The 17,320-nt window shown below is 46.7% G+C and overlaps 1 protein-coding gene and 1 long non-coding RNA gene across 11 annotated transcripts in view; one reads left to right on the forward strand and one right to left on the reverse strand.

The window, feature by feature from the left end:
* Positions 1–311: 311 nt before the first annotated feature.
* Positions 312–6,274, reverse strand: LOC132538630 (uncharacterized). Of its 4 annotated transcripts, none has more exons than XR_009549984.1 (3): positions 6,187–6,274; positions 2,229–2,599; positions 312–990 (listed from the first exon to the last, which is right to left on the reverse strand). It is a non-coding gene; the product is annotated as an uncharacterized LOC132538630 (long non-coding RNA). The 4 variants fall into 4 exon arrangements; XR_009549982.1 differs by having other exon boundaries at positions 6,074–6,264; XR_009549983.1 differs by lacking the exon at positions 6,187–6,274 and adding an exon at positions 4,512–4,712.
* LIN7A (lin-7 homolog A, crumbs cell polarity complex component) overlaps positions 5,136–17,320 on the forward strand; it is a 194,428-nt gene continuing 182,243 nt past the window's right edge. For 2 of the 7 annotated variants that reach the window (XM_007517209.3, XM_060191510.1), the window contains exon 1: positions 5,142–5,245. In XM_007517209.3, coding sequence (XP_007517271.1) covers positions 5,203–5,245 — 43 coding nt within the window. In that variant the 5' untranslated portion in view covers positions 5,142–5,202. Of the gene's footprint in view, positions 5,246–17,320 lie in introns of all 7 variants that reach the window. The other 5 variants (XM_016185596.2, XM_060191511.1, XM_060191507.1 and 2 more) reach the window with 5 other exon arrangements.

The following is a 17,320-nucleotide window of genomic DNA, read 5'->3' on the forward strand; positions in this document are numbered from 1 at the left end:
CCCCATCCCACCACCACCAATGTCCACTCTCTCATCCCTGGCTTTACTCTCCTACTCCAGGAAAGCTTTGCCTTCCCAATTCCATCTTTTGTGATTGGACATTACCCTAGACCCAATTCCACCCCCAAATTATTTATTCTTTGTACAGCACTTAGTCATTCATTGATCTCTTCACTGTTTGCTTATTCTCTTTCTCTCCCCTGTAGTTCCTAAGTGAAGTGAAATCTGGGCCTTTTCTTCTCTGTTGCAATGTTCCACTGCCTAACACAGTGTCTGGCATGTGCTATTTGCTGAAGGAACAGACAGTAAAATTGTTTTTTATTAGTGATTTAATATTGATTTACAAAACTACATGTCAACAGGAGTCTAAGTCCACACCATACCCACCACCAGAGTTCTGAATCCCCATTCCCTCCATTAGAAGCTACAACAGTTTTCCTAAGGTTGCAGATATGGGTTAACTATTATTTCTACAACTATCTGTCTATATTTGTATAATTTGCCCTTTTTCCCCCCAGGGTCCTGTCATATCTTCTTTTCTAAGGAACACATAACCCCATAACTATATCCAAATGTCCCTCCCTTTTTCCTCTGAAGGAGTTGGAGTTCAGAGCCCATCTTCCACTAACATTTCTCCCCCTCTGGGAGGATGGACCCAAATTTTTTATGGGGTGCAGAAGGTGGGAGTTCTGGCTTCTGTAATTGCTTCTCTGCTGGACATGGGCATTGGCAGGTGGATCCATACCTCCAACCTGTTTCTATCTTTCCTTAGTGGGGCAGGGTCCTGGGGAGGGGAGGTTCTAGGACATATTGGTGAGGTCATCTGCCCAGGGAAGTCAGGATGGCATCATGATAACATCTGGAACTTGGTGGCTGAGGCTGCTGGTGTCTCAGCTGTAGTTGGTGGATTTGGTAAGGTCTATAGTTGAAGAAATTTGTTTCTTTTCTCTTCTTTTGGGGGGGGTCACTTCTGTTCCTCTATGACCATGCCTGCCAGGAGTTAAATAGTAAAATTGTTACCAAAATAAATCATTTGGGAAATGGTACATACTATGAGTCTCAACTTATGATAGAAAACCCAGAAACATTTGTACTCTGAAGTATAGGTTGGCGCTTCGTCTTAATCTAGTGCTATTTTGACAAAGCTGTGAGAATTAGGGAAGATAATGTGATATCTTGAATCAGTCAAAAATAATTTCTAACACCAGAGACTGAAAGATTTCCAGTTTGAAGGTGTTATTTTCCTCATATGAAGCTGTGCTTATTATACTCCATTTATAATCTAACTAAACACATTTTCCTGGTATGCTAATGTTTTATGCAAATCTCTTGATTTTGTCATATAATTTAAAAAGATTCAATTAAGTGAAACAGACCTTAACACAGATTTGAATAAATTTTTAATAAGAAAATTATTTTATATTTCAAAGTAGGTATGCATTTTAATATTAGTCTTTGTTTATATAGTATGAAGCTAGAATTGTAATTCTTTTTTTGAAAACCTAAATACCCCAGGCATTCCTCTCTTTATATATATTAAGCATAGTGAGAAGGAGTGAAAGGTGTGAAAGGGTATCTGGACCTATGAAACTAAAGATCAGTATTGCTAGATCATGAATGATATAAAAAGTATAAAATGTGGTGTGGAGTTTCTTTGTAAAAAGGAAAGGGCCCTGGGGAGACAGCATAGTGGAGGCTGGGAGTATGGATTGACCTCTCAGTGCCCATGTTCAGCAGGGAAGCAATTATAGAAACCAGACCTTCCACCTTCTGCATCCCACAATGACCTTGGGTCCATACTCCCAGAGGGTTAAAGAATAAGAAAGCTATCAGGGGACGGGATGGGATACAGAGTTCTGGTGGTGGGAATTATGTGGAGTTGTACCCCTCCTATCCTATGGTTTAGTCAGTGTTTCCTTTTTATAAATAAATAAATAAATAAATAAATAAATAAATAAATAAATAAATAAATACCTCACTAAAAGAATTGTCATAGGGAAGTGGCAGGAGGAGGTTTTGCCATTTCCAAATTTGAACCCACCATCAGTTGCCATCCTGATAAGATTCCTCTATGCCTCTTAATTTCTTGATCAGGAAATAAGAATCCCTACAGTGACAAGCTAGTGAGAGCCTGGGTCACAACCAGTATTTGAAGGTCCTTGTAATTGAATCCTAATCAGCTGACCCCAGAGTCACCCTTTGAATACAACCATTTCCCACTAACTCACAGGTTGCAGGAAGGCAGCAGTGTCACCAAGCAGAATAAATTCAATTTTGTTTGAAGCTCATGCTATTAGCAGTGATTCTGGCATGACCAATGGCTATTGCAGCTCATGTTCAACTTGCAGAGAATAAAGATGCTTGGTTCCGAAAACAAGGACTTCCAGGAAGCCAGCACATGAAGGCCTGAGATTGCAGAAAATGCTAATGTAGGGGTCATGGCTACAGCACCTGGTTTGAGACACTCATCCAATAGTTCATTGTTGAGCACAGATGGATATGATGAGAATCTCCCTCAAGTGGACAGGCAGTGGCATGTTTGGTAGAGTGCACATGCTACCATGTGCAAAGACCCAGGTTCAAGCCCCTGATCCCTGACCTGAAAGGGAAAAGGGGAGGGGGTTTATAAGCAGTGAAGCAGTACCACAGGTCCCTCTCTCTCTCTCTCTCTCTCTCTCTATCTCCATCTCCCATTTGATTTCTTCTTGTCTCTGTCCAATAAACCATCGAGGCATGTACACGTGCACACACCACCTTACCTCCACCTGTCATAGCTACAGCCTTCCACATGGCTGCTCCAGCTCCTTGTTCTCCCACTCTCCTGTTTTTAGCTCTTCAATACCCTAATCCTGACATTCGCCCTTTCTCTTCACTTATAGGAGGAACTTCAGAAGCCAGAAAAGGAAGAAACTTGGTGAAACTTGGCCTAGGGTGATTTGTGAACAAAGGACTGGAGGTGGGGGTGGGCCAAGTGGGCCTTGGGGACCCATGCCAGTGCATGTGGTGGAGGAGGCCCTGAACAAGGGGGTGGGGATGGTATATGAACACCTATCACGGAGGGGCTGGCTGGTGGCACACCCATTCAAGCCCATATAGTGCTATGTGGAAAGACCTACACAAGCAAGCACAGGGTTTGAGCCCCCACTCCCCACCTGCAGGGGGGAAGCTTCACAAGTGGTGAAGAGGGTCTGCAGGTGTCTCTCTCTTTCTCCTTCTCTGTCTCTCGCTCCCCTCTCAATTTCTCTCTGTCTTATCCAATAAAAACAGAAAATAAAAAAGAAAATAAAATAGAAAAGGAAAAAATGGTCTCCAGGAGTGGTGGATTCATAGCAATAACCCTGGAGGCAAAAACCAAACCAAAACAAAAACCCTATCACGGAAAGATAACACTGCACCCCCATGACAATATTTGTCCTGTGCATCTTACTTTTCTAACATAACACTTGAAAACAATTCCAACCCTTGTCTGGGTGTGAAGGTAGTATCTGAGGGCTGTCTATCCCTCAAAAAAAAAAAAAAATGTTTTCCTTAGCACCAGCCCTTGGCTCAGGTTGAGCATTGGCTCTCTCAGGGCGAGCAACCAAGTCTTGGAATCTGGTGACAAATTTTGGCCGACCAGCCAGCCTGGAGTCAGGCCTACCTACAGGCTTCTGTGTTGAACCTGCAGATCAGGCCACAGCACAGGGCTTATCACACTTGATTTGGTTCCTGGCATGATTGCTAGTAAAGTCATACCTGGCAACTTTGATGACCACTGGTTAGAAATCAGACCACTGGAAAAGTTCTAGGGCTATGCTGTCATCTTTTTTTCTTTTCATTTTCTTTAAACAGTGATGAAAAAAATTTTTTGTGTTTCTTATTCTAAGTCATTTCTTAAGAAGCTTCCAGGGGAGTCCTTAATAGACACTGAGCCACGGAATGTTAGCCTCTGAAATCAGTTATCATGCACACTGCTAGAAGGACAACATTCCAACAACTTTAACAGAAATAACAGCAGCCCAATGAAGACTTCAATGACAGTTTTCTTTCTCTCATGGGAATGAAGTCTCCTGTAATCTGACAAACAAATAAACAACAACAAAAACTCTACCCAAATCCAAAACAACTACAGAATAATCTCTGTCCTTCCCTCCCCCTAGCCCCTTCCCACCCCCTCCCACTCCACCACCCACCTACCCAGCCTCGGGTGTACATGGACATTCACACACTTGAGCATCTTATTCCACACACCTGAGCATCTTATTCCCAGACACACTTGAGCATCTAATTCCCACACACCTGAGCATCTTATTCCCAGACACACCTGAGCATCTTATTCCCAGACACACCTGAGCATCTAATTAGCATACACCTGAGCATCTTATTCCCAGACACCTGAGCATCTCATTGCCAGACACCTGAGCATCTTTTTCCCACATACCCGAGCATCTTATTCCCACACACCTGAGCATTTAATTCCCACACAACTGAGCATCTTATTACAGACACCTGAGCATCTTGTTCCCACACACCTGAGCATCTTATTTGAGTGGAAAGTAGGAGGAGGTGACAGAAACCCAGCCGGTGGTCAGTGCTCCAGTGCATGGTGCACCGGAGAAGTTCCAGGGAGTCAGCCCTGCTCTGGCAACTGCTCAGGCCTTGCCACCTCTAAACAGTTGTGGCTGCTAATGGCTGCTGGCCCTGCCCAGCAGTACCTCACCGCTGCACCCCTCCCCTTCAACACCTGCCCCACACACACTTCCCCTGCATCAACTCCACCCCCTGCACCCCTCCACTTCAACACCAGTCCCCCTGAATCCCTCCCCTTCAACACCTGCCCCTCTACACCCCACCCCTGCATCAACTCCACCACCTTCACTCCTCCCCTTCAACACCTCCACCCCCTGCACACCTCCCTTTCAACACCTGTTCCCTTGCACCCCTCCCCACATCACCTCCTCCCCTGCACCCCTCCCCCAGGACCCCCCTCTCCGCAGCATGTCCACCCTCTGCACCCCCTCCTCCTGGACCCTCTCTCCTAGTACCCCTCCCCCTCAGCATCTCCCCCCACCCCCTACCCCTAGGCATCTCCCCCTGCATCCCTCTCGCGGTGCCCCTCCCCCAGCACCTCCCCAGCCCCGCCCCGCCCCGCCCACGTCCCTCCCCTTTTTCTCACGACCAGCGGTTGCTGCTGCCGAGGCGTCTCCGCTCCCCGGAGCAGACATGGCGACACTAAGCGCGGTCCAGCCGCTCTCCCTGGACAGAGGTAAGGCAGACCCCCGATTCCCAAATCCTCGGACCCCGAGCCCCCGGCCCCCAGGTGACCCAGCTCCTCGGCCCCCCAGTTCCACCTGCCCGCCACCCCCGCCAGGACGGGTCGCAAGGCGCTGGGCAAGGAGAGGGCGAGCTGGGGCCCCGGGCGCACTTTCCTCGGGGACTGCCCAGCCGTGTGCCCCCGCCCTGTGCCTCCACTCCAGGCTGCACCCCTCCAAACCAGGGCGTCCCCTACTTCCGGCTGCGCCCCCCAGCCAGGGCGCCCCCCATTCCCAGATGCACTCTCCAGCCCTGCGCCCCCACTTCCGGATGCACCCCAGCCCAGGACGTTCCCCCTACTCGACTACACCCCCAGCCCAGGGCGCCCACCTACTCCTGACTGCACCCCAAGCCCAGGTCGCGCCCCTACTCCTGACTGCACCCCCAGCCCAGGGCGCCCACCTACTCCCAGCTGCACTCCCAGCCCAGGGCGCCCCCCTACTCCCGACTGCGCCCCCAGTCCAGGGCGCTCCCCCACTCCCAGCTGCACCCCCAGCTCTGGATGTTCCCCCCTCTACTCCCTGCTGCACCCCCAGCCCAAGGCAACCCTCCGTCCTGGCCGCCCCTCACTCCGGCTGAGGGCCCCCCCACTTCCTGCTGCACCCCCCCCACAAGGCGCCCCCTTCTGGGTGTCTCTGGGTCTCCGGGCTCCCCTGGGCGGGGTGGCGGGGGAGCGGGTCTGCAGCGCGCGACGGGGGCGTGGAGGGGCGGCCTGGCGGCCTGGGGCTTCCGGAAGAAGGAAGTTTGTCTGGGTCCGGGGGCTCGGAGGGGCAGAGCGCACCCTGGGGTGGCGGCGGCGGAGAGCTGCCCTTAGCCTACAGGCCTGGCAGGTGCGCAGGCTACTGTGCGCAAAGGGGGCGCTGCGCGGGGACCCCCAGTCCGCGAGCTCCTCACCCCTCTGGCGAGCCTTTGGGGCCCGGAGGTCGTCCCGGCACCCGGAGGTTTGTCCTTCCCGCCCGGGCCTGGCCCAGAGCGCTTGCTCGCGGAGGGTGCCAGGTACGCGCCAAGCAAGTCCTGCCGCCACCCTGTGCGCCCTGCGCGGCTCCAGCCCTGAGGCCCGAGCCCGGGGCCGCCTCCCTCCACCTCCCTGCCAAGTGCACCCAGCACGGCTCCCCCCCATGGTCCCCCGGCCCCCTGTCCCCGCGCGGCCCCCCTGCAACTCCGCGACTACAGCTCATCCCCACGTAGAGGTCCCCGTGCCTCTGGGAGAGGGTGTGCTCCCACCAGCACGACTTAGTCTATGGGATACCTCTGAAAATATCCTTCCTGGCTGTGAGACCAAGCAAAAAGAGCAGCTTGCTGGGTGGGTGCATGGGAAAAGCTGGCAACTCTTACTCAGGTCTTCAATTTGGAGAAAATGTGGGGACTGGAACACGGGTGCTTGGCAGAGGTGCTTTATAGCAGCTGTTCTTGGGGGTAAGAGTTGAAAGGTGAAAACAATGATGATGATGATAGTGGCCTGGTTTTATGTTGACTTGCAGGCTAGGAAATTAATCACAATCGTTTGATGAGTCAGGAGAGCATCATGTAATCCATGATTTTACCTTAATATCATCAGCTACACTCAAGCCAGCTAAAGCTACAGAGAGCCAAACAGATGGCCCCCATGAGAAATCATGGGTTTCCCAAGTAATTCTGTCCCATTAATAAAACACAGCCTTCAACTAATTTTGAGTAAAAGAAAAAAAAAAAATCATGAGGGTTGGGAACAAGGAGCTCCAAGAAAAAAATGCCTCAACTGAACAATTTTATATATTTTGCCAGAAAATAGTTCATGATAGAGGTTTGACCTTAGTTTTTAGGTGTTTTGCTTGGGAAGCTCTATTTATCAGAGCAAAATCTTGTCTTAAAGTTTGTTCTTGTCCACAAACAGGCTGTGCTGGTCTCTCTTGGTGCCTAGAGTTCATAAGAAAAGCTAAGTGTGATGTTTGTGAATGCATCCCCCAGCCACTTGCTGCAAAGGCTGTAACTTATGAATGATGCTTATTGAGATCCTTGCTGTGCGTGATGTCAACACATTAAAATGGCGTTTCTTTCTTCCTCATTAATATCTGATTAATTGAATACATCATAAGAACCGCTGAGAGATGGGAGATCTGAACGTTTTCTAAATTTAAGATGAATCTTTTAAAAGAACTCTGCTGGGGTCCAGGCACTGCTGCATCTGGCAGATTGCACAGGTTCCTGTGCTTAAGGACCCAGGTTCAAGTCCCCCATCCCCACCTGCAGAGAGGAAGCAGGCCTGCAGTTGTCTTTTCTTTCTCCCTCCCTATGTCACCTTTTCCCTTTCAATTTCTTTCTGCCTCTACCCAAAATAAATAAATAAATATTAAAAAAACACAACTATGTCAATAATACTTTTCTTATTTTCTTTTTTTAATAATACTTCTCTGGTCCCTGCATGTAATAATCCTGACTCATTTTTGGATGGGTCAGTCAGCCTCTTGGGGTCTCTCTCTTTTTTTTCTCCTGTGATAATGTTGGCATTTGGAGCTAGATGATTCTGACTCTGTGCAGCATGAACAGTCTGTACTTCAGCTACTTAACATCAGAACTTGGGTTTGGGCCCTCTGTTAGATGATCCCTACCCTACACCCACCTAAGTTTTTTCTTTAGTCGTGCATGTGCTTTGAGGTCACCTAATTCTTTGAGCCCTCAAAGGCTTTCTTATGCTCCACTCTGTGTCTCTTTACTGACTGGAGTTCCTTAAGGGACACCAGCACTTCTGAAATCATTTTTGGTAGGGGCTGGGCAGTGGTGCACCTGGTTAAGCACACATGTCACCATGCACAAGGACCTGGTTCTAGCCCTGGCTCCCCACCTGCAGGGGGTCTGCCTCACCAGGGTGAAGCAGGTCTGCAGGTGTCTGTCTTTCTCCCTTTATATCTCCCTTCCTCTCTCAATTTCTCTCTGTCCTGTTACTAAAAAAAAAAAAAGCCACTGGGAGCCATGGATTCAGTGCAGGTACCAAGCCCCAGTGATAACCCTGGTGGCAATAAATACATAAATAAATAAATTCATCTTTGTATTTTCCATGTCTGCTATCACCTTTGACTCATAGTGGGAGACAAAAAAAAAAAAAAAAAGTGGTGTAAGTGAACCAAGGACTTGAGTGATTTTAGCAAGGTTAAACATACAAGGATTTAGGGGAACTGAGGTTCACTGACTCACTGCTTTGACCCTAAGGAAGGTGGTAGGTGAGATGATCACAGGCCAGCAGTTCTTAGCCCTTCTTTTTGTCTTTTTTTTTCCCCCTCCAGGGTTATTGCTGGGGCTCAGTGCCTGCACTACAAATCCACTGCTCCTGGAGGCCATTTTTCCCCCTTTTGTTGTTCTTGTTGTTTATCGTTGTTATTATTGTTGTTGTTATTGCTGTCATTGTTGCTGGATAGGACAGAGAGAAATGGAGAGAGAAGGGGAAGACAGAGAAGAGGAGAGAAAGATAGACATTTGCAGACCTGCTTCACCATTTGTGAAGCGACCCCCTTGCAGGTGGGGAGCCGGGGGCTCAGACTGGGATCCTTATGCCAGTCCTTGTGCTTGCTTTGTGCCATGTGCACTTAACCCCCTGTGCTACTCCCCAGCCCCCCCCTTTTGTCTTTACACTTGCTGCACTCCCATCAGGAGCCACAGCAGTAGCTCAAGTCAGAGTCCCAGTCTAGTAGTAGTTCAAGACTGTCCTTATTAACCAAAGAAGACTGCAGCAGGTAGGCAAGGAGAATGAGGTGAGGGTCGACAGATGGTTGACAGCCTCCCAAGGTCTCTTTGGCACCTGCATTCAGAATCCACAGTCAGACTCTTTTCTAGTCTCTTTACCTTGCAAATGAAAGGGGAGATGTTTGTGAGGTCAGTCCCCCTCTCTCCTCCTTTTGTGTTCTGGCTTTCTCTATCAAATAAATAAAGATAATGAAACAAATGAAGAGATAATTCAATTGATCATAATATATGTTTATTTTCAATGTAATACTTCATAGTAGAGATGTAGAAAGTAGTACCCCATTATTAAATCATGAAAAAAAAAAAGAAAAGGAAGTAGTACCTTTACTTTGGTAGCAAAGAGAATATACTGAAAAGGAGAACAGTGTGGAATCTTCTTCCAAATTTAAAATTTTGACAGCAACCCCCTACCCCCACCCCACCCAGAGGTTAGCTTGCCTGATGCCAGTCTCTACAGTCTCTGAAATGACCTTCAGCTAAATTCAAGAAAACAAATCAGTGTGCCACCAGGGTACTGTCATGCTGTCATGACAGAGTGCACAGATAGAACCAAGTTCCTGGTCAGTTCCTGCATGTAGGTTTTTTCTTAAGGGCAGTAGCTCCAACCTTCCTCCACTTCCCATCTCAAGGTCAGAACAGATAATGCAACAGAATTGTTCAGAATTTTACATCTGCTTATCATTGGCCCTAAACTTTCAGCAGAATTGACCTTTGAAAATCACAGCAGACAGGAAATGCTATCAGATGAACTCTTGGGTCCTTGCACATGCTAATGTGTGCTCCCCACTGATGGGCACTGGGCACCTATTTCTTGGCTTCTTGTATAAGCTGTAACAAAATATTTATCAGATAATTTTTGATGTGTTTTCCCTTAAAAAAATGTTCTTTACAATTCTAACATATACAACCAAGAGCATTTTTTTGTGATCTAGACAGAATGGGAAATCTCACCAGAGCGTACAGAAGCCCACGGCGGCCACACTCTTCACAGCCTTGGGCCACCAATAGCTTTTCTAATCAACTACATTCGCCAGTTTCTGTAAGATCTACATTTGCCTGGAGATTGCTTTTGCTCATAGTCCAAAGGAGATTCTCTCTCTCTCTCTCCCCCCTCCCCCTTCCTCCCCCCTTTCTCTCTCTCTCCCTCCTCCTCCCTCCCCCCTCTCTCTTTCTCTCTCTCTGTCTCCCTCCCCCTCCCTCTCCCTGCCCCCTCTCTCTTTCTCTCTCCCTCCCTTCCTCCCTCTCTCTTTCTCTCTCTCTCTCTCTCCCTCCCCCTCTTTCCCTCTTTAGTATGAAGAGAGATTAAGGAAGAATAAACATACAAATTAAGTATTTGTGGGTTGTTTATTTTTTTTAATTTTTATTTATAAAAAGGAAACACTGACAAAAACCATAGGATTAGAGGGGTATAACTCCATACAGTTCCCACCACCAGAACTCCTTATCCCATCCCCTCCCCTGAGAGCCTTCCTATTCTTTAATCCCTCTGGGAGTATGGACCCAGGGTCATTATGGGGTACAGAAGGTGGAAGGTCTGGCTTTTGTAATTGCTTCCCCGCTGAACATGGGCATTGACAGGTTGATTCATACTCTCAGCCTGCCTCTCTCTTTCCCTAGTGGGGCAGGGTTCTGGGGAAGTGGGGCTCTAGGACACATTGGTGGGGTCATCTGCCCAGGGAAGTGTGGTTGGAATCATGGTAGCATCTGGAACCTGGTGGCTGAAAGAAAAGTTAACATAAAGTCAAACAAATTGTTGACTAATCATAAACATAAAGTCTGGAATATTGCTGATTAAGACCTGGGGGTCTCTGTTTTGTAGATAGCTAGTAGGCCTATTTTAGTTATATTCCAAAGGGCCCATGACTATACTAGTTTTTTAATTTTCCCCCAAGCCTGACATCTGATATGCAGGTAGATCTAAGTTATTGTCTGGGGAGATGATGTCATGGCTGGAAAAAGGACCAGAAAGCTGAATCAGGGAAGAGAGTAGCTCCCAAATATGGGAAAGGTGTATAAATATTGTTGACTGTAAATGTCATCGATTTGATGTGATCTGGGGTCCATATTCAGCTTAGGAACCTATGTGACCTCTGCATTCCTGTAGGTCTGAGCTCACATTCTGTGGTCATAAGTAGGAACTTTCCAAGCTGCCCCAGTTTCAGGACCCATCTTCCTCAGGTGGTAGTTAAAGTATGTTGTCCAACCTCCCTTCGGAGGATGGAACATTCTCTTACCATTGTTGATCCACGTTGAGAGCAAGGTCCTGAGGGGGCCCACAAAAGGGTCTATTGTGTTGTTCCTGATGGAGATGACCAGTAACAATGGAGAGAGAGATCAGTTCGAGGTCTGGGCCCATCATGTCTGTTTGGGAATCTCAGGACTCCCAGACTAAGACTCCAGCTGATGGGGTGGTCTGATAGTGACTGAAAAGTCATCTTTAGAGTATGCCAGTCTCTTGCCCTTATTCGGCTTTTGTAGTTCTTACTTTGCTAAGGTTAGCTTTGGAGTGACTGAGGGAAGTATAATAGGAAGTAGGTGAGGAGGGTATCTAGGTATAAGTAGACACTATTTCATTATGCACTTTATGGTGTCTTTTTTTAGGTCTTTCTACTTGCTTGTTGCATATACTGACTCACTGCAGGCTATTGTGCACTTTTTGCCCTAATTTATGGATACATGTGAACATATGCCCCATCTCATGGGACCTGGTCTATCTCTAGGTTTTGGAACTTTATTAGGAAGTAAACAACCTGAAATGGAATTAGAGATTCCTATGAAAGGAAAAGTCTCACCCAAATAATGAGGCTGAAGGATTGACATTCCACGCCTGACGTCTCAGGACACAGTCTGAAGTGAAGCATGTCAAGGTGGTACTCATTGCATTGCTTACTTAGGTTGGGATCAGGAGATGCAATATCATTTGGTATGAATTGAGAGAAGCATGCAGGCAAGTGAACCCACCCTAGAGGTTCCAGGACTGGGGGAAATACAGGCTCTATAGAGGACGTGGGAGGTTCTTGCTGTCTTAGGGTTTAAGAAGGCAAGCAATAATTACTGCTGTAATCAGATTATTTGGCAATTGGGTTAACTTTGGAAATCCCACTGTTAGGATTTGCTGTATCATATACAACATCACCATAATTTATGTCATTTGACATTATTTGTATATAGCTGTGTCTTACAGAGTAATGCCACTGGTTGTTTCTGTTCTTCCTGGTCTAAGCTTTTAGGAGAGTCAACATTTCAAAGACTCAGCCTATGGTCTGTGCATTAAAAAGTTTGAGACATTTAATACATTTTTCCTCTCTCGTATTAATTAGTGATTTATATGACTACAAGTTAATAAGAATTTACATAAACACCATTCTCACCACCAAAAGACTGTGTCTCATCTCACCCCCCCCCCCCCCCCCAGTGAAGCTAACCATCCACCCTCACCCTCCATCCAGAGATTTTTACTTTGGTGCCCTACTCAGTCAAATCCTACTTTGAGTTTCTCTTTCTGTTCTTCTTTCTCAGCTTCTGTTTATGAGTGGGATCACCCCATACTCTATGTCTTTCTGACTTAGCTCACTTAACATAATTCCTTCTAGCTCCATTCAAGATGGGTCAGAGAATGTGGTTCCATTGTTCTTAATAGCTGCAAAATTTGTGGGTTGTTTAAAGGCTGCAAGCCCTGGTGTTGGATGTGATGGCAGAGGAGAGGGGAGAGGGACTATTTTTTAAAGGGTTCATTTTTTAAAATTTATTTATTGATTTAATAATGATTGACAAGACCTTAGGATAAGAGGGGGGTATAATTCCACACAATTCCCACCACTAGAACTCCATATCCATTCCCCTCCCCTGATAACTCTCCCATTTATCCCTGTGGGAATATGGACCAAAATTCTTTATGCAGAAGGTAGGAGTTCTGGCTTCTGTAATTGCTTCACTGTTGGACATGGGAGTTGGCAGGTGAATCCACACCCCCAGCCTGTCTCTGTCTTTTCCTAGTGGGACAGGGTTCTGGGGAAGGGGACTTCCTGGACGCATTGGTGAGACTGTCTGCCCAGGGAGGTCAGGATGGCATCATGGTAGCATCTGCAACTTGGTGTCTGAAAAGCAGTAAGATATAAAGCAGAACAAACTGTTTAATAATCAGGAACCTAAAGGTAAGAATATAGCAGATGGGATTTGGGGTCTCCATTTTGGAAGAATCTAATAGGTCTATTTCAAGGGGCCCATGACTTTACTGACCTTTGCCTGAGCCTGACAGCTAACATGCAGGTGGGTCAAAGGGTTCATTATTATAATAGGCGATGGGGAAGAGAGAGCACAGCATCACTCTCGCATGTGATGCCCAGGTCAACACTGAAGACTTGATGTTTGCAAGGCCTACACTTCCCAATGTGCTGGCACTGACTACATTCTAAAGTCCCAGAGCCCTCTCACCTCAGCACAAGATGGGATTTGATTTACATCTTATTCATTTACTTATTTTATATATATTTTTTCTTTATTGGGGCGATTATACTTATTTTAGTTCTTATTGTCACCAGGGTTATCACTGGGGCTCAGAGTCAGCACTACCAATCCACCACTCCAGGGAACATTTTTCATATATATATTACACTTTATTTTATAGAGATCGAGAAAAATTGAGAAGGGAGGGAGATAGAGAAAGACACAGACACTCACAGCCCTGCTTTACCACTCATGAAGCTTTCCCCCTAAAGGTGGAGCCCAGGGGCTTGAACCCGGGTCCTTGAGCATTGTGATAAGGACACTTAACCAGGTGCACCACCACCTGACCCTTTTTTACTTCTTCTTTTTCTTCTTCTTCTCCTTCTACTACTTCTCCTTTTTCTCTTTCTTGTTCTTCTTCTTCTTCTTCTCCTTCTTTCTTCTTCTTCCTACTCTTCCTCTTCTTCCTCCTCCTTCCTCTTCCTCTTTTTTCTATTTTATTAGCGAAGACAGAAAAATTGAGAGGAGAGGAGTAGAAGGAGAGAGAGAAAGATAGAGAGACTTGCAGCCCTGCTTTGTCACTTGAGAAGTCTCTCCCCGCTGCAGGTGGGGAGTGGGGGCTGACCTGGGTCCTTGCACATGAGCACATGATGAGTCACTCAACCTGGTGTACCACCACCTGGCCCCCAGATATTTGCTTCATTTCACATCTCCTCTATAGGCTTCACTGAACATTGAATTATTTACTAAGCATTGAATAGTATTGACGTTTTAGGAGTTGTTCTTTGAGTGGCTCTTGTTGCACAGTGTCAGGATGTGCCAGGTCTGTTTATGCTCAGCACATGTCTGATCATAGCTGCCATGGCCTTTACATGTGCTGATGGGTCGGGTGAGTGATTAAGCCAGGGAAGTTGTTCTTAATGTTAAGCGTGTGTGTGTGTGTGTGGGGGGTGGGGATCAGGTCAGGCTTTGGGCAGCCTGATAGTACACATTCCGGTGCTCAAGGACCTGGGTTCAAGTCCCCACTCCCCATCTGTATAAGGGAAGCCCCCCCAGTGTTGAAGCCAGTGCTGCAGCTCCCTCCTCTCTCTCCATCTTTCCTCCTCCCTTCCTCCCCTCTCAGTTTCACTCTATTTCAGAAATAAAACATAAAGGCAACAAAAGTAAAGCCATGGCTGCTGGAGGGTGGTGGGAGAGTCATCATGTAGGCACTGAGCCACAGCAACAACTCTGGAAGAAAAAAAAAAAGCCTTTCAGTTGATAATAATAATGACAATGGGAGGCTCGCACGTCATCACTTTGGCTCTCTCTGTGTCCTGTGTCCTGTCCTTCTAGAAGCTGGACACTCTGCAGAACCCAGAGAGTAAGTGAAGAGCTCATGCTGGCATTCCCAGCCCTCCTCCCATCTCTAGCTTTCAGGAAATATCTTAATGTGTTACTTGAGCAATACTGAGGCCAGCACTGCCCAGATGGCAACACAGGGGTTCTGCAAAAGTCTTTTCTGCCGAAGGCTCTGAGGTCCCAGGTTCAATTATCCCAGCACCATCAGTCAGAGCTGAGCAGGGTTCAGGGGAAAATTGATGATGATGATAGTAGTAGTAATAATAGGGTTGAGGAGACAGCACAGAGGTTCTGTAAAAAAATAATCTCCATCTTGAGGCTCTGAGGCCCCAGGTTCAATCCCCAGCACCACCATCAGCCAGAGCTGATCAGGGCTCTGGGGAAAATAATAGTAATAATAATGTTATTAATAATGGGGCTGGGGAGACAACATAGGGGTTCTGTTAAAAAAAACAAAAAAAAAAAACCTCTCCTGCCTGAGACTCCAAAGTCCTGAGTTCAATCCCCAGCATCACCATCAGCCAGAGCTGAGCAGGGCTCTGCTCAGCTTCTCTCTGTATCTTTCTCTGTTTCAGAAATAAGTAAATGAACAAATATATAAATATTTAAAAGAAGTAAACTAGTGCCAGAAAGATTAAGATGAAACAAAAGAGAGCTTCACAGACTTCCCATAGAAGAACACATAACACCTTACTTTTTTTTTTTTTACCAGAGCCCTGCTCTGCTCTGGCTTATGGTGATGCAGGGGATTGAACCTGGGACTTCGTAACCTCAGGTATGAGGGTGTCTTTGCATAACCATTCTTCTGTGTCACCCCACCCACTGCCGTATTTTTTAATGGAGGAATGACTGAACTATGTGCTGATGATCAAGTCAAAATGGGTGAATGTGAAATCATTCTCTGTTGGCAGATAGCATCACTTTAAGGTCCCATCGGCCACATCGTTCTTAATCTTTTCATCCAGCTAATAGAGAGGTTGGCTAAGTGATGCTCTAGCTGAATTGGAAGACCTGGCTAGATGCTCAAAAGTACTAGGGAGAAAGAAGTCTCTTGAATGAAAATGCATGTTGAAATTCTTATCAGAGAGTTACTTGTCTTGAACAGGAGACTAGTGCTTTGAATTTACATTGGTGGCAATCTCTTCTCTAAACACTAGCTGATTCACATTTGACCGGTTCTGTTGTTGTTTACTTACCCAGGCTAACAGTACATTTGTTTATTTATTTATTTGTTATTTATTCCTTTATTACCAGAGCTCTGCTCAGCTCTGACTTACGGTGGTACAGGGGATTGAACCTGGGCCCTCAGAGCCTCAGGCAGGGGAGTATCTTTGTGTAACTGTTATGCTGTCTATTCCTGCTGGATAGCAACAGTTATGATGTTCAGTGCAGAATCTGCTTTCTTGTCTATCAGAGAATTGTCTAGACAAGAAAAGCGAGCCAATGACTGACAATAAGATGTAACCCTGGCATCTGGGGAGGTTGCTCAGTGGGCAGTGCACATTTCTTCAATGCCGGGGGACGCTGACCGAGCTCCCCCACAACCCCAGGTTAGCCATGGCAGGGAGAGCTCTCCAATCACAGTTGAGTTGATTCAGTAGTGAAGAGAAACCCCAGGCGTATGACTGAAGGTCTGCAGACCTAAAGGTGCTTGGAGACTGGCGGAAATTACTGGCAGACACAAATACCCTGTGTTAGAAAGAGGCTAGAGCTTATTTCAGGGTTTTGAGATAGCTCATTCAGATAGTGTGCTGCTTTACCATCTGTGTGCCCCAGGTTTGAGTCCAGCTGCCACCACATTGAAAGAAGTTCGGTACAGTAGCCCTTTCCCTCTTTCCTTCCTTCCATCCATCCTTCCATCCATCCTTCCTTCCTTCTCTCCTTCCCTCCCTCTCTCCTTCCTTCCTTGCTTCCCTCCCTCCCTCCCTCCCTCCCTCCTTCCTTCCTTCCTTCCTTCCTTCCTTCCTTCCTTCCTTCCTTCCTTCTTTCCCTCCCTCCTTCCCTCCTTCTCCTTCCTTCCTTCCTTCCTTCCTTCCTCTTTCTCTCTCTTTTTCTCCTTTCCCCCCTTATCTCTTTCCTTCTTTCATCTATCTGTATCTGTATCACTTTTTTTTTTTTTAATCAGATCCCTGTTCAGTTCTGGCTGATGATGGTACAGACGATTGAACCTGGGACTTTGGAGCCTCTGGCATGAGAGTCTCTTTGCATAACCATTATGCTGTCTCCCCCCACCCTCTATCTCTGTCTGTCTCTGTAGAAAAAGGTTCTTTATAATTATAACTACAGACCAACTAACTGTTGTTGCTTCCTGGCAGGAAAACAAAAACAACAAGCAAACAACACAAAAAAAAGCCACTAAGGCATATTGATACTGATAGAAGAATGTGAGACTGATATTAAGAAGAGAAAATGGCACCTGCAGAGCCAAGCTGGGGTCCCTGAGAATACGCATCAGAGACTATTAGGGACGCATGTCCCCAGGCCACAGCTCCTGGAGGAGCCTTGTGGAAACACCAGTGAGGGA

The sequence above is a fragment of the Erinaceus europaeus genome, chromosome 5 (genome assembly GCF_950295315.1).
Source record: "Erinaceus europaeus chromosome 5, mEriEur2.1, whole genome shotgun sequence".
NCBI classification, from domain to species: domain Eukaryota; kingdom Metazoa; phylum Chordata; class Mammalia; order Eulipotyphla; family Erinaceidae; genus Erinaceus; species Erinaceus europaeus.